At 42.0% G+C, this 16,083-nt stretch overlaps 1 protein-coding gene and 1 long non-coding RNA gene across 3 annotated transcripts in view; one reads left to right on the top strand and one right to left on the bottom strand.

Annotated features, from left to right (window-relative positions):
* Window positions 1-16,083, top strand: part of CACNA1C (calcium voltage-gated channel subunit alpha1 C) — a 492,824-nt gene that overhangs the window by 432,275 nt on the left and 44,466 nt on the right. The window contains exons 31-32 of one of the 2 annotated variants that reach the window (XM_049822255.1): window positions 658-741; window positions 1,364-1,447. In XM_049822255.1, the coding sequence (XP_049678212.1) occupies window positions 658-741; window positions 1,364-1,447 (168 nt within the window). The remainder of the gene's footprint in view (window positions 1-657; window positions 742-1,363; window positions 1,448-16,083) is intronic. The other variant, XM_049822254.1, reaches the window with a different exon arrangement.
* The window catches only part of LOC126047934 (uncharacterized), a 44,293-nt gene continuing 37,762 nt past the window's right edge, over window positions 9,553-16,083 (bottom strand). The window contains exon 5 of the long non-coding RNA XR_007508735.1: window positions 9,553-14,148. This is a non-coding gene — a long non-coding RNA (uncharacterized LOC126047934). The remainder of the gene's footprint in view (window positions 14,149-16,083) is intronic.

Below are 16,083 nucleotides of genomic sequence, written 5' to 3'. Positions count from 1 at the left end.
AGTTTTAAGACAGGAGCTGAAGCATTAGTAATAGAAACTGTTGGGCTAATGACTGTCATAATACTCATTGTGGCTGGGTAAAGAAAAAGGTGACAACCAGTGAGGTTTAAATAGCACATCCCCAGCTTGACTGTGCCCTCTGCTCCGTCATGACGTGGCAGCCAGCCGTTCCCAGCGCCAACGCAGAGCGTTACGTCTGGTACATGGACTGGTGGATTGATATTCACAGTGGCAGAAGGGGAGCCGTTTTTTGAGAGAACCGTATGATACCATTCCTGTACTCTTCCCCCAGCCAAATCTAAGCCAAATGGGGAAGGGTGCTGTGTTGCTAGGAATCCGAGATGTCTGGAGGAGCTGGTCCTGCAAGCCCTACTCCTGTGAGCAGACATGCTCAAAGCGATCTATGTGGCTTCCCTTCACCCCCGTCCGAGAGTCGGAGGGGAGGGGTGGCTGCACTGGGATTGCATTTGCTGGATAGGGGCTGCTCACACAAGTCAGGAATCCCAGGACTGGGCTACAGCTTGAGGCAAAACAAGTAGACTAAGAGGAAAACCCCTTGAGGTATCAGGGCAGTAATTCTAATGGTAATTTTGAACTGTTTTTGTCTGTCTAACATTCCTTTTTAATCCCCATCCTGCCTGCCCCTTCCTTATGTAGGGTTACTTTAGTGATCCTTGGAATGTTTTTGACTTCCTCATCGTAATTGGCAGCATTATAGACGTCATTCTCAGTGAAACTAATGTGAGTATTACTCTACCCTCCCCAGGATACCACCACCTCCTCCTCCTCTGCTGTTCCTTCCCTCTTTCTCTCTTTCTTTCTCTCTCTTTTTTTTTTCTGGTTTTTTTCCCTCTAGTCATGCTTTTATTGAACTTGCCGTCGTCCTTCTCCTTCTCCCAGGGAAAAAAAAAGGAGGGGGGGAAATGCCTCCTTCTTTTTCACTTGTCATAGCTCGCCCCAAGGCTGTGACTGGTGAAAGCGCACAGAGTTTGGGGTGTGTGTGCTTTTTTTCACTCCAAAAGGTAGACATGCTTGAGTGTAACTTTCTGACTAACCAGGCTTTTGTTGATACCCTCCATCATGTGAAACGTTACAGAGGTTTGAGCAACCAATACTGTAGAGTGGTAAGAGACTATTTAATATGCCCACGTAACCTCTTTCTTTTCTTATTTTTTTCCTCTTCTCTCCCTCTTTCATGCCTTTGTTTTATTTTGTTTTTTATTTTATTTTATTTTACTTTTTACTTTTTTTCCCTCTTTTCTCCCTTTCCCCCTCTCTCTCTCCCTCCCCCCTCTCTCTCATATTCTTTCTTTCTTTCTCTTCCTTTCTCTCTCTCTTTCCTTGGCTTCTCTGCCACATGCAGCACTATTTCTGTGATGCATGGAATACATTTGACGCCTTGATTGTTGTGGGTAGCATTGTTGATATAGCAATCACCGAGGTGAACGTAAGTAGCTGGCGTCTGTCCATGATCGTGCCTGCTCTAACATTCATTTGTCTTTCCCGGGTTCTTTTTTTTTTTTCCCCTCCCCTTCCTACTTTCTTTTGAGTTTGTTTTCAGAGCTTTTTGTTTAGTTTTGAAGCTCTCTTTTTTTTTTGTTTTGTTTTGTTTTGTTTTCTTCTGTTTTAATTTTTGGAACGACTTAAAGGACTTTTTGACCGTTGCATCATTTTCTTCCCCTCATAATCCGCCTGGCATGAATTAAACTGTATAGCAGGAAAAGTGATGGGAAACGTGGAGTGTAAGTGAAAAAGCTATTTGTGCCATGGGAAGCTGCTAGAATAGAACCAGGCCAGCACTTTGGTCTACACACTGTTATGCTTTGCTTCCCATGGCAGTTCAATACTCTCCACCCCACAGAGATCTAAAGGTCAGTTCTTTCGAGGTGGAACTGCGGGAACCAAACCAGGTATCCTCCCTGTGCCTCCTCACGAAGGCTTCCTCTGAAAGAAATAAAGACCAAATCATCTCTATTTAGATGAACCTTCTCCCAGTGTTTGGTTTCTAATTTGAAAAAAGGTAGAAAAAATAAAAACAAAAGGGAAAGCCCAAAGAAACACAAAGCACCAGAGGTTCAACCCAGGTTTTTGGGTTTGCAACCCGGTTTGCTCCATTTCACAAATTCCACCAGCACAACTGACACTGATTGGCCCCGCTGGTGCCCATCTCAGCAGACAGGTGAAGGACTGAATGAGCCATGGAGACTGAAATGAGCAGCTGGTGTTCAAGGAATAAATCACATCAGGCAAACTTTCTCCTCTGTCTTTCTTTGGAGGTGGATGGATATAGAATTACAGGTTAAACAGACAAAGGGCAGGCAGGAAACACACAGATTCTCAAAAGAAAGACTACAAAGGACCCACTGGGTTTATGAGCACAGACAGAAATTGCACTGCAGAATCCAGCTTAGCAAGGCCAGGAAAATAGAAAGATTGAAAGAAACTTGCTGTAAATATGTTAATGAAGAGCAAATCAATCATGAATTTGCAAAATGATGTGGCTGTTGAATAAACATTCCAGCTTGGAATTGTTGTGTACTGTAGAGGCAATCCATCGCAACCAGAAAAGTGACAACATATTTTTCACTCAGTGCTGTGTTTAGGGAAAAATGTAGGTGACATTTTGAAAAAAAATCAACATGCCATACTTGGAACTTTCCAAACAAAATGTTTTCATATCTCGGTTCTAGTTTAATTTCTGTTCAACATTATTTTTTTTTCAATTCTGAAACAGGGACATTTATCCAAGTTGTAATATTTTGATTTTTAATAAATGAAATATTTCCTTTGACACTAGTCTACTTTCCCTGCCTTTTGAGAGAATGGAAAATAGTTTCTAACTGGAAATGAACTTTTATTTTACATCTCTTAGATGTCCTACTTTCTGGACACAAAAAATTGTTTACAACATTTCTTTCAGAATGTTGTAAACAATTTTGGTTACCCTTTTACTAGAGAGACATTAGAAATGTGCTGACTTTTTAGAGGGAAGTTACAATGATTAGCAGGCTGAAGTTGTTAATTCTAAAGAATGAAATTAAAACCTTTTTTTATGCCACACTTGTCACAAGAAAACTAAATGGGGAACCTGTCAATAGCCTTCAGATTATGAGAAAGTTCAATTCTCATCCATAGAGGCAGAACTGTACACAGTAAGTGAGGAAATAAGTACAGTTAACTGGAGATGAATTATGATAAACATCAACAAGGCTTTCCTGACCAATGTATTTGAATTCGTACAAAAGTCTTCCAAGCAGAAAGGAAGGAAATCCTTGTGTTTTGATAAATGAATGGAGGTCTATCATAGTCAGAAACCCTGTACTGGAAGGAAAATCTAATGCATCCTTTTGAAGAAACTCACAGTAATTTCCTATAAATTAAAGAACTTTTTACATCATGGGTTAAGGCACTTTGATACACATCTCATTAAACTTCAGTCATCTGAGAGGAAGACAGATAGTCACCCAGGCCTCCTCTTACTGTTAGTAGAGAGAAACGCACACCTCCCCAGGCCAACCTGTGCCTCCCTGTACATGTCTGTGACAGGGGAAATGAATTCCTCTTTGGAGGTACCCATCCAGTGACTGGTGAGTGTCTAGGTTTGTTAGGTTTGTCTAGACACCCAGCTCTCAGATGCTAAATTTAAGCAGGATAAATGGCATTCACTCTCAGCATGTTGTCAAGAAGGTCATGCTGCTGCTAATTGTGCTACGTTCTGATCTTCAGTCTCCAGGGCTAGCCATACTGGTGTGCTTAATTACCACTGACAAGGCTCCCTCTCTTTTCCATTCCCTGTCTAAATTCAAGTTCATGTCAGCCAAGGCCCAGAATCCAGTTTTTGGTTATAGAAGTCTCTGAAAAATGAGGTTGTGCCTCTGTCCAAACAACCATCACCTGTCTTAGTTGAGGAGGCAGCAGGAGTGGCCCTGACTCTTTTAGTAAGGGTTATGACGAGCATTGCGTAATGGTCCCTCTGTTTCCTCTAAAGAATCCTTTCCTTCTATACAGTTTTTACAGATTTCTGCACACGTCTTTTTGTTACCTGGCATGTTTAAATCTTCTCTTTTTATCTAGGCAAGTCCTTTGCTACTAGTTTCTAATGTTTGTTACTAAAAACTTGCACAATCTTTTGATGCACTGATAAATAAGCAGCAGCTATGGATGGAGTTTGTTCTGAAATGTTCTGAAATCCCTTTGCACTTATAACCCTTATTGAATAAGAGAATGTTTTGTATGTTGGTTTGTCCTGTCGGATTCCCTTCCTGCTAGCAGCACTTGATATGTTACATCTGTAGCAAATGGGCTTTGGAAGTAGCCGCCCATCTTGGATGGAGAGTTGTCATCTTCCCAAGCAGTGTGAGGCAGTTTATCAGATAACATTTCTCCCCTTCTCCTCAGGAGCTTGTTGCTTTCTTGCTGTTTGTGGGTTTGAGCAAACCCTGCCTTGTGTTTCTGTACACTGTCTTGTCTTGTTCCAAGAGACCTGGAGTCTGAAAAAGAAAGAAAAAAATAAACCCTAAAATGCCAATAAACTCCACTAACTGGAGATGTTTAGACTGGTCAGGTGCAGGTAAGATGTTTCTGCCCAGCTCCTTAGAAGCTGAAGAAAGTTTGTGGTAGGGTCTTGGAAAGTGCTGCTCTTGGAGCTAAAGGACAGTTTTCATTGTGCTCAGTTAGGGAAGATGGAGACACCTGGCACAGGTTAGTTTGACATGTGGACATAGGCATGTAAGCCTGAAATCCCTGTGAGGTTCACCAGACGTTTGCATTCAGGGGAAGCATACCCAGCAGGGGCTGAGCTGCAAGAGCTGTAGTTGTGGTGGGAACCCTGACAGACAGGCTCCACAGCGTGCGTGTAGGTATGTGCTTGCATCTATTTGTGCAGATCCCCGTGCTCTGTTTTTTCCTTTTGACGATTATTTTTGTTTCTTGAAAAGGAATTTCCCAGACCAAAACCTTCGTTAAGATATATGTGAGTGTGCATGGGTGGGTCTTTGTGTGTGCACTCCATTGGTTGTAGTATATGTTCCTGAATGTGTTTGGATGCCTGTGTATGAGCTACAAATCCATGGGAGAGTGTACAGACATGAATCCGTGGCGGGGGAAGAGAGTGTGTATGCAAGCATACGTTATTTCATATGTATTTGCGTTCTGAATGGTTGTTGGTGGAGACACACGGGTTGTTGTGTATGTAACTGAGTCCATTAACGTGTTTTCTGAGCCAATGTGGCTATCTCACCGTGCAAGTTTGATCTGCTTATGGGTGGGTGTTTATATCTGAGAGTTTCCTGTATGCAGGCATGTTCATCTGCATGCCTGTGGGTGAGTGTACAGTTGCATGTCAAGCTCAGCATATTTTTGTTAGCATGGCTGTGCATTCAAAAATAGTGAGAAGGCATGTACTCATGAGGTAGGCCCCCAGGTTGCCTTCAGCATTTCCGACTCCTTTAGGAAGTCTCTACTTAAAATACCTCCACAGTGAGGAGATATATCAAGTGATAAGTCCAGTTGCATCACGTTAGGCCCGCTTGCTTGCTGCAACTTGGGAACATCTCCCAAGTCCCCCCAACAAGCTCCACAGACACATGGAGATGCATCTCATACAACTGAGTAAGTGCAAAAGGCACTGGGCGGGTTGAAATCTGGTGGTTTTGAAAACTTCAGTGTGGCACGGTTTCTGACAAACTCACTTTTAAATTGCCTTACTTTCAAGCTGCATTTTCAGAGCTTTTGCTTCTCAGTAAGTGTCACACACTTAACTTCCTGGCCACAAAATAAAGATTTTTTTTCAAAATTTTCTGGAAATATTCAATGAGTCTATTTTGGGCCACTCTTAAGCCACTTAAGTAACTACAGAGGGATGGGAGGACTTTTTAATCTGCTATTAGAAAAAGAATTTCCAAGGCAGAGACCACATCTACCATGTGTCAACTCTCTTTAAGTGCTAAGACCAAGAACAACTTTCGGGGAATAAAATGAAAGATGATGTAATATATGGGGCCTGGGAGGTTGGGCCTGTGGGTTGTATTCCTTGGACTTTGACTAGATACCTATACCTCAGACTCCCCATCAGTAAATTAGAGATTGTTGTTATTCCCTACGTTAAGAAAGCATTGTCATTATTGTTTACAAAAGACTTTAAGGTCCTTAGAAGAAAACATTAAGGTGGTAAAAATTATTACTACCTATTATAATAATAATAGGAAAGAAAGTATTATAGGAGTTGAATAAAAGCCAGTAAATTTGGAATATATCATCCCAGAAGTAGCCCCACACACAGGCTTGCATTCCCTTCCTTTCCACATCAGCAGACACAGCCTGGAGTTGAGTGCTGTGAAGCTGACTTACAGGCTGCTGTCCCCTCCTCCAGGCAAAGAAAGTTGCTCATTACTATTTGTTGTGCTGTATCAAAGGGGGAAATCAAGTTCGATTTGTGCTCTGTGCTACAGTGCCCAAAGTGATTAAAGAAAAGAGTCAGACCCTGGGAAAAGCTGCTAACGTAACCTCCTTCCTCTCAGTCGGAGAGAAGAACCGACACCTCTCTGGTCCATTGGGTCCTTTTTCCTTCACCCTTTCCCCTGACAGTGTCAGACCAAAGATTCGCTGCGGCTGAGTCTTTATTTGCCACCAAAGCGACGCTCATGGCAGTGCTCACTGAGCTGGATGCATCCCTGCAGCCAGCCGAGAGGTTGGCCCATCCAGCTGCAGTGGGCAGTTCATGGCGCGCAGTTGTGTGAGTGTTACGGAGGCATGTTCAGGTGGGAGCATGTGTGTCTCCAGAGCACCGGTGTAGGTACCAGTGGCAGTGGCGATGTCGTGTGTTTGATTCTGTCTGTCTGTCTTGAAAGGATGTCAGGGAGGGAGGGGTTGTGCCTACCTGTGAGCCTGTCGCCGAGGGCTTCTGCCCGTGCCTCTGAGCGTGTCTGCATGCGCGGGTACCTCTGTGTTCATCAGCTGTGTCTGGGAGTGCATGAGGATGACTGAGCAAAACCATCTGGACTGGTATCCATCCCACCTGTTCCACTCAGTGGCCGTACGTGCATGTCTGAGCGTGTCTGTGAACGCTGCAGGAGGTACCGAGGAGGAGGAGGTACCTGTGACAGGTATGCAATGCAATACAGCAGATGTGATGAGCCAGGGGGTGTACATGGGTACGAGATGAGAACTATCAGGGATAGGGAGTCGGTGACTAGCAGGTTTTTGTGAAATAATGGAGTATTTCCCTGCGTAAGTTGCCCTCCTGCTGTAAACAGTACACATTTTCCTATGAGTGAGCATTGCGGCTGGTTTGAGGGTTGATGGAAATGGTGGGGGTTTTTAATGGGAGAGGTCACAGGAGGAGAAAAAAAGGAAAGTACAATGTCGTGTGTGATCTAATCCATGGTGGCATCTGGGAGACAAAGGACCTGGGTGCTTCAGAAAGTAGCACCCCCACGAAGGAGGTTAGAGAAACCCCAAACCCATCTTGCTGTATTACTTCCCCTAGAAATTGTTGGTCTGATCTGTTGTGCCCAGGCCTGCTGGGTAGTGGTTTGACCTTTGTCTAGCAGATATTTAGGAGAGCTGAGTACTTTATATCTTGCACTTCTGAAAAGGTTTCCAAATTCTGGTAGGAAGTCAGCAGAGGGCTGCAGCTTGGTTGATTCCTGAGTACTGATGCAGTAAGGCTAGAGAAGTACCAAAGTGTTCAGGTCCCAAGAATACTTGGAGACCTGTGCAGTGATTTCTCCTTTAGTCGTCTTTATTTCTGAAGTAAAGCAGCTCAGGCTTAAACCAGGCGCATGGGCCCTTTCCTTACAGTCATCTTGCTTTCGGTATCAAGAGGCTTCATATGATTTGTCATGGGCTCTTGCTCCCATTCTTTGGAATATCTGACAGCCTATACTCAAGTCTCCCCCTCACCTTCTCCTGCACTTCTCCCTTTTAACCCACCCCCTGCCTTTCTTCCTTTTCTCCCTTGCTTTCCTTTCCCTCGTCTCCAGCCACACTAAACCTCACAAGTTCATTTTCACCCTCAATCAATGTGTCTGAAGGCAGAGAACCAGTGGCTTAAATACTGCGATCCTTATTCAGGCAGAACTGCCCCAGGGCATTTCGCCTGTGCAAGGACTGGAGCCGTCGGCCCCTGTGACACAGTCCTATACACACACACCCCCGCAATGGGAGCAAGGATCAGTGGAAGGACGACATACATCTAGCCTGCACCTCAGTTGGGACTGGCATTCATCTCTGTCGCTGCGTCTGTCTGTCTGTCTGTCTGTCTCTACCTGTCTGGTTCTCTCTGCTTCCATGCCCTTTGCTGCTCAGATTTTGGCCATCAGCTGCCACTGGACACAAATCTTTGCAATTCCTAGAACTTGCAAGTTCGTTTACCCAAATCTTCTGGAAGAGGCAGAAAACATCTCCCTCCTTCTCTCCTTCTCTCTCCCTCTTTCTCAAATGCCGTCTGGGTAGCAGAGGCCTCCAAATTATGTAGCAAAGGGCTGGAGAAGCACAGCGGCTTCTTTTGACATCTTGTGTTGTCATACCCTTACTGCTGCCATCCTGGAAGTTGTACATAGTTCTGAGCTATCCCTGTGTGTGTGTATGTGTATGTATATATGACTTGTTTTCTTTTTGGAAAAACTACTGATAAAATTGATGGGGGGTGGTGGGGGGAGATTTAGTTTGCTTTTTTTAATATCTGGTGGTGGTTTATTGCTAGAATAATCCAGGTAATGCACCATGGTGGCCCCAACTTCTCTATGCAGAAGCCACGTTGAAGCATGGTTGTGAGCTGTAGCAGTGGCAAATGCTAGTGCTTTATTTTGCCTTTGGTGAACATCAGGAGAGCTGCCCTGAACTCCACCCCACTTAGGCTTAGATCGATTTGAATTTAATCACCTCCTATGCTTAATCAACAATTCTAGTGCATGTTTTTCACCCTGGGTTGGTGAGAAAGAAGTATGGTAAGACTATCTTTCCACAACCATGTTTGAACAGGGTTATTTTGTTTTTATTTATCTATATTTTTGTCAGGAAGATGGGGCCTCTTTTTTTTTTCTCTTTTGGCTTAAAAATGTTGGTATTCTGAGTCCATTTCCAGAGTTCATAAGGCAATTTGCCCATTTAAAGAAGTGATTTTGGTAACTGTACAACTTTTGCTGTAAGGAAATCTGTACAAATTATGGGCAAACAGAAAAAAAAAAATATGTATTTTTTGCAGAAAAAGGGATAGTAAATGCAAATGACTCCTTCCTCAGTTTACCTGAGTATTTGAGCTGTTACTGATGACTAGCAATATTAGCACAATAAGAAGAAAGCGTGTAGTTCCCACTTTGAAAGACTCTCCATAATACCCAGTTTTGAGGAAATACATCAATATTGTGATTTCCACAAAACTACTAGTTGTACTTGGCCTCTAATATTATTCCAGGTGCATGGAATAATCAGAATATATTTTAATGCAGGGGAGATTTAAGAGTAGCATAAAAAAAAAAATTTGCCTTAATGTATAAATTTAACCACACAGATGCTAGTTAATTAAAATATGAGAAACAGAAGATAAAGAATCCAGGAGAGCAAGTTCTTAAAAGCTAATTGTAAAAGCAGCAAAAAGAGGCTTAGATAGCCCTAGAGCTGTAAGACTTGATGCACAAACCTGTCTGGAGTCCTTCTGAGTGAAAATGTTTAGAGCTCACTTTAAAATGGTGGGGCACAGTGTCTCACTGACTACACTGAGGAGTGTATCGTGCTTTTAATTACTGCAGGCTATCACATACCCAAAACCTTGGTGGGTTTCAAGGCTTTTAGAGAAGGAGTCCTGTTTTCTTATTTGACTGTAAATTATTGTTGCAGTAACAATAACAGCTAACAGTAGGAACACAAAGTACCACAGGCCTTGTCCTGTGTTGGTTCAATGGTAAAATAAGCGTGTGACATACATTTCAGTACAAAGAGCTCTTTAAAAGACCTACTTCCAGATTTTCTGACCAGTATTTAATTTTTCTTGTCATTTTTCTATCACAACACTTTTAAAAAAACACACTACAATATTCTGGCATCAACATTTGTGATATAATACAGTTATATTTCATTTTCCTTTTAATTCCAATATGTTTTTCCAGAAAGCTAGTTAAAACGCACAAAAGAAAAAATAATAAAAAACATTAGAACTACCCAAAGCTGGTTATATTTTCCATTAGCTTGCTAGCCAGGATAAATCATTCCTTTTGCCTAGGAAAAGTTTCTTTTCACTTTCCCTGAACTCTAATAGAGATTGTATCTTTATATGAATCCATAGAAAAATCTCTGACTCTGATTCCTTAGATCATCTCTGAATGTATTAATGTTAATTAATGGTAACTCCCTAAGCACCATAAGTTAGGTGGTCAAAAAGGTGCTTGGGTGAGTTTGAATCCAGCTGGTTCTGTCATCTAAGGCAATTCCTTGAAGCAGTGAAAGATGTTTTCTGGCATTTAATTTTTCTTTTTCTAAGACCTACTTTGCTGAGAATGCCCATGGAATTTTCCAGCGTTGCCGTTCTCTACACACAGATTGCAGTAATAAAGGGTGCACAATCCCCTGTATTTCGCACATTCAGTTTTGCGGTAAATGCTTCTGTTCTTCATCCAAATTACAAGAGCTTTTAACGTTGGTCCTCCAAGACCTCATTGTGTGCACCATCTCGTACTATTATGCATATTTAGAGATCTGCTAACTCATTCCAGATTGCACTGCCAGTTGCAATGAAAGCAATGAAGGTGATGGAAGAAGGGAAAACACACACAAGTATTTTACTTGTTTTCCTCTTTAACTTTCTCTTCTCCCCCATCTTCTTATCCCCAGTGACTTTCTCCAAATTTTGCTGAAATCTTGGGTAGCGGGGATCATGTTTCTTATTCCCAGGAGCACTAGGAGTAGTTTTCAGCAAGGCAGTAATTAGTTCCCCTCTACCTACTTTATCAGTGATTTTTCCTGTCTGTCTTCAGCCAAGATACCATCAGTCCAGGGGAAAGGCTGTTCCCCTTTGTGAAGGTTTTTGTGCCAGGCACTTGGCAGCAGTTCAGCATGGTGATGGGTACCATTTTGCAAACCCAAATGCACCGACTAACAGGAATTTTTGAGGTTCCCATTAAAGACCTGATTGTGGGGTTTTTTGCTGGTAGGCAAGAGAATGTGGCCTCCCAGCCAGATTTGTAATCAAAGGTAAACACATAAAAACTAATTTTATCCTTTCTAATCTAGTCAATTTAGCACCCTCATTTAGCTCCTGCCCTGCTCCCTCTACCCTCATATGTACCAGCCAGGCAAACATAAGGGGTTTTTTTTATTTCTCACTGGACAAACTGTTTTTAAAATGGCTGTACTCTTACCTTCCCTCACTGGTCTGTTCTTTGTGGAGACTGTCTGGCACAACAGGCCAACAAAATGACTTCTGTTTCATGTATCTTCCCAGACATCTGCTAAATGGGACCCATTCCCTGCTGCATCCAGATGACCTAGCTGTGGAGACCGGATGGCTGCTTATGGTCAGCTGATTGATGGCCAACAGTGTGGGTCTGGCTCTAATTGCTAGTAAAACTGTTGCAGAGTAATGGGACATCCCAGCTGGTCACATCCCAGTCGTTCTCTCAAAATCCACTTTTATACTCAGAGACACCAGTCAGCAGTGCTATCTGCTGAGCCTTGCCTGAGTGAGTGGGAGAACATCTGCTTCACCCAAAGCCAGATCAAGTGACATCTATTCCTAAGCTGAACAGACATGAAGGCAACGATGCCTCAGCAGTAAAGAAACACTTGTTAATAAAAAGGCACTAAAACAAATTGATATTTAGAGCTAGGGATTTTGAGACTCAGCTGTCTGCCCAAACTTGAACATAGTAAATCACACACAGTGAGCATTACATATCATCCAGGGTATCCCTACTATTTTTTTAACCAAAGAATTCATCAAATCAATAATCATTTATTCTTAGAAAGAGGTGTAGAACAAAAAAATGTTGCTCAGTAGCTTTGTAACAGCTAGCTGCAGTCTTCTTATGACCACCTGTAACGTGCTCTGATAATGCCTGTGACTGGCTTTTCCAATCCCAGCATGGCTTGTAGGCTTTATTGTATCCCATATTAACACACAGAAATCCAGTATGACCCTGTAGGATGTTCTTTTCTAGGAAACATTCTGCATCAACATTAAATAACTTTCTAATTTAAAAGGCAATGAAAAGACACAGCCTGGGAATTAAATACTAACTGCTACAAATCTCAAATGAAAATGGTCCATAACAAACTCTCTCTTTGGGCTGCTGGTATCTCTGCCTAGCCTCCCTTGAGCAGAGATTCATTACCCAAAAATAACAGGGGCTGCTATTTCACTTGTAGCTACTGTCTCTTGCAGTCCACAGTCCTGTTGCATTTGAATGAAGGTGGATTGGGTTTTCTCCTGGTTTCAGTGGCATGTGCAGTTTCTTTCAGCACCTTCATCAAAGCGTAAGATGGCTCATTCATCTTCACCCTGTCCCAGAGCTTGCCAAAGGAAGGATCCTGGCAACACTGCATGCAGAGTCTTTGAGCTGGTAGACTGCCTGCCTTCCTCCCTGGAAAAAGCTGCTCATGATCTGGTCTCCATCTGGCTCTGTTAGTCCCCAGAAGAGTTATCATACTGAGGAATGGGTATTTTGCTGTACACCACAGGCCTGCTTCTGATCTTAATACCACCAGTGTAATTTCCCATCAGTAATACAGGAGTTGCAAAGATGCTACTGAGGCTTCCTTCCAGATTCGCCTGCCGCTACCAACCACATCACAGTAAACCCTTCAGACTGAGGTCCCAGCAAACCCCTTCACAGATGGAGCCCTACAAAGTCCAAAGCCCTCCAGCCCTAGGCAGGTGAGGCTGCCCAGAGAAACCCCAGTAACACCAATACACAGAGGGCACGAAGTTTCAATCCGTTCTTCATTTTTCCTTCTTCCTTATCCTCTTCCCACACCATGGAACCCTATTAGGTACTTAATAAGTAATTAACAAATGGCTGTAGAAGCTCAAACACTCAGTGCACTGAGGACAAGCACAGCCATGACAGAAGGACATGCTTCTGGGATTTTGCTTGATTCCTCAAATTATCAGCCCCCAGGGAAGATGAAGCCAGTAGATGTTACTCACCCTCTCAGTACTAATGGAGTATTGCAAGGTGTTGGAGACAAGGAAAGCTCCTGCCTACCCATGTCTCAAGAAATTCATCTTAGAGAAGAACTCTGCTGCCATTATCCTTTCCAAGACAGGCAGTGGGATGCTACAAGAAATGGAAAAATCAATACCTTGTACAGCACACAACAGCATGTCTTTAAAGTAACCAAGACTGGTATGAATGCTTTGAACAGTCTCCTTCTTCATTTCAAGATGAAAATCAGTGGCATCATCTTAGATGTGTCAGAGACCATCTCACTACTTGCAGCCTTCCAGAACACCTGTGCTTTCACAACACTGCTACAAAGGAGAAGTCAAGCTAATGGATTTATTTGGGTATTTGGGATGGGAGAACCTGGATTGGAAAAGAACTGTCATTTGAAATGAGTCAAAACCAGATACAGGCTGTGCACCTTTTGGAAAACCAGTCCCATCAGATTTCCCTTCCTCTGTACCTCCCAAAGAAAAGAAAAAAAAGAAAAGAGAATAATGGTCAGTGTAATAGAGGACATAGATCTTCCTAAAGAGGTGGAGGAAAAGACGACTGCCTTTTCTAGCACAGTGTTAAATAGACTGCTGGGTTTGGTGTTTAAAAGCCATATTAACTTTGCCGTAGGAAAGGCAGTGAGGCACATTGGACTACTTAGGAACAGCAATGAGGAAACCACTGGCATGGATGGTAATAGAGCTGAGGAAAGCTGGAGACCTGGGAACTCTAAATTTTCACACTTTTTCTCTCTCTCCGTCTTGCTCAGTGGTCTGGTCTGTTCCCAGGGTCACCCCCCTCAGTCTGCTCTGGGCTGGGACAGCCTGATCACCTCCTTTGGGAGTCCTTGCCCTGAGAATCAAGAATCCGTCAAGTGAAAAGGCAAGTTGAATTTAAAAAGTCCACTGTCACACATGGCTTCTGGTAGAGGTGTTCAAATCAGCAAAACCTCTCCTCAGCTGATACTGAAACCGGAAAATCCTTAAAGTCGCTCCACCTGTAAAACAAAAGTAGAAGGTCCTGGACAAATAGCCTTTCAACATTTATTGTCATGGCTCGGTTTATCTTTAGAGCCTTGCTATCCAAATGTTCTAGGTCTTTTTTTGGCTACATGTCCCACAAAATACAAATAATAGAACACAGGCAAGCTGCACCTGCCTCTCTGAGTCAGACCAGTACTTGTACCTGAAGATGAGCACTACATCTCTGATAGTGTTTAGTATCTACTTTTTTCTCAGGAGCCCCCCAGGCTTGATTACCGTAAGACTTGAACTCATCATTTACACAGAGCTAATGGGAAGGATTATTAAAACATCCTGAAAAATTAAGAATAATTTGCATGGATATACTTTACCAATTGTTCTGCTTTTCTGAAAGTCATGGGAAAAAATAGAGCTTTCAGCTGTGTAAAAAGCAACTCTTTCATTAACTGTCCAGTAATTGTCAATCTAGGGTAATCTGCATAACCAAATTAAAGTAATTGACTTTCCTTATATGTACCTTAAGCACTTGGAACCATAAGATTACTGTCTGACAATTTCATGGATATATATATATGAAATTAATTAATAAGCTATTCAAATTGGTATGATTTGCATATTTGAAGCTAATTAGAAAAGCATGCTCTAGAATTTCAAAACTTTAGAATACATAGGAAATGAAGGGAAAAAACTGATAGCTGCAGGACTCATTTGCTTTAAAAGTTACCTTGACCTTATTAACTGTATTTGAAATAGGCTTTTGTTGCATACGGATATGCTAATATTTCCCCTGAGATCGTGTGGAATCTGTCTGAAGTATAAATGCATATATATTGCATTTGTATGAACTGGCACTTGATGTCTATTGACCCACAGGACTTAGTGCAGGCAGAAATGTAATGGCAAACTTCATTGTAGGTATCACATTTTTCCCAATTTCCCCTATTGCACCAAATAAAATTTTAATTCCCCAGTGCAAGAGATTTCAGAAGCTTCTGCAGACCTGCCTGAGGATTAGCATGTTACATTGCACTGGAACAACTCAAGGCTTTTTCCAGGGAAATCAGCAAGGTGATCACTATTTGCCGTGGTAAAGGCAGCATCATACACCTTGATTCCCTGTTTTCCTGTAAGATGGTGGCCTTTTCTAATAGGCATTAAAACCAAACCTCAGTTTATGAAAATGAATCAAAAAACCTCTGGTGCTTCACCCAGATTAGAGCTATAAGAAGGCTTAAATTTTTGTTTCACAAAAGCCCCTTGTAACATTTTTTCTGTTTTAAAATAGAATAAAAAATTAAAATTGCAAAATCTTCAGTAAAAGCTTATTCCAGCAGAAATAATTGAGGAAAATTAACACATTTGCTTAAGTAAAGTAAAAACAGTTTAGTCTGGGATTGATTTTTTTTTCAGTTATATAACATTTCTAATGGAAATGAAAACTCAAATTGAAATGTGCGAGGACAAAATGTGAATTTCAATCTTACATTTCTGAAATTTTTTTTCAAAATTGACATGTTTCTACAGAACATCTCACTTTCAGCATCAGCATTCTTCTAACAGAAAATATTTTTGTAGGAAAAAATAATTCTGGCTAGCTTTATTCAAAATATTCCCAGAAATTCTCAAAAAACTGCACACTTAATGGAAGAATGCAGAATTTGAGCAGCTTGCCTGGCTTTTTTTTTCCCCCCTGCTAATAATGTGATTTCACTTTAAGGTTGTAGGAATTGAGAATTATGCCATCTGCAATCCAGTAGTATTCCCTGTCAGAGAAATACCAGATATGTTTCTGCCTGGTCTTATAATAACTTCACAGACATTGGTGGCAGGTGGATCATCTCTAGAGTTCTTGTGATTAAAACCACACACAGCAGTGGCAGACAGATGACTTTGGAAGGGGTTGTGGTATCTCCCCAGTGTAATGGCAGCTATTACCTGCCAGCAGCCAG

Source organism: Accipiter gentilis, chromosome 18, assembly GCF_929443795.1.
Source record: "Accipiter gentilis chromosome 18, bAccGen1.1, whole genome shotgun sequence".
NCBI lineage: Eukaryota > Metazoa > Chordata > Aves > Accipitriformes > Accipitridae > Astur > Astur gentilis.
Note: the sequence above shows the minus strand (reverse complement) of the source record. Positions and strands in the feature narration are given on the sequence as shown.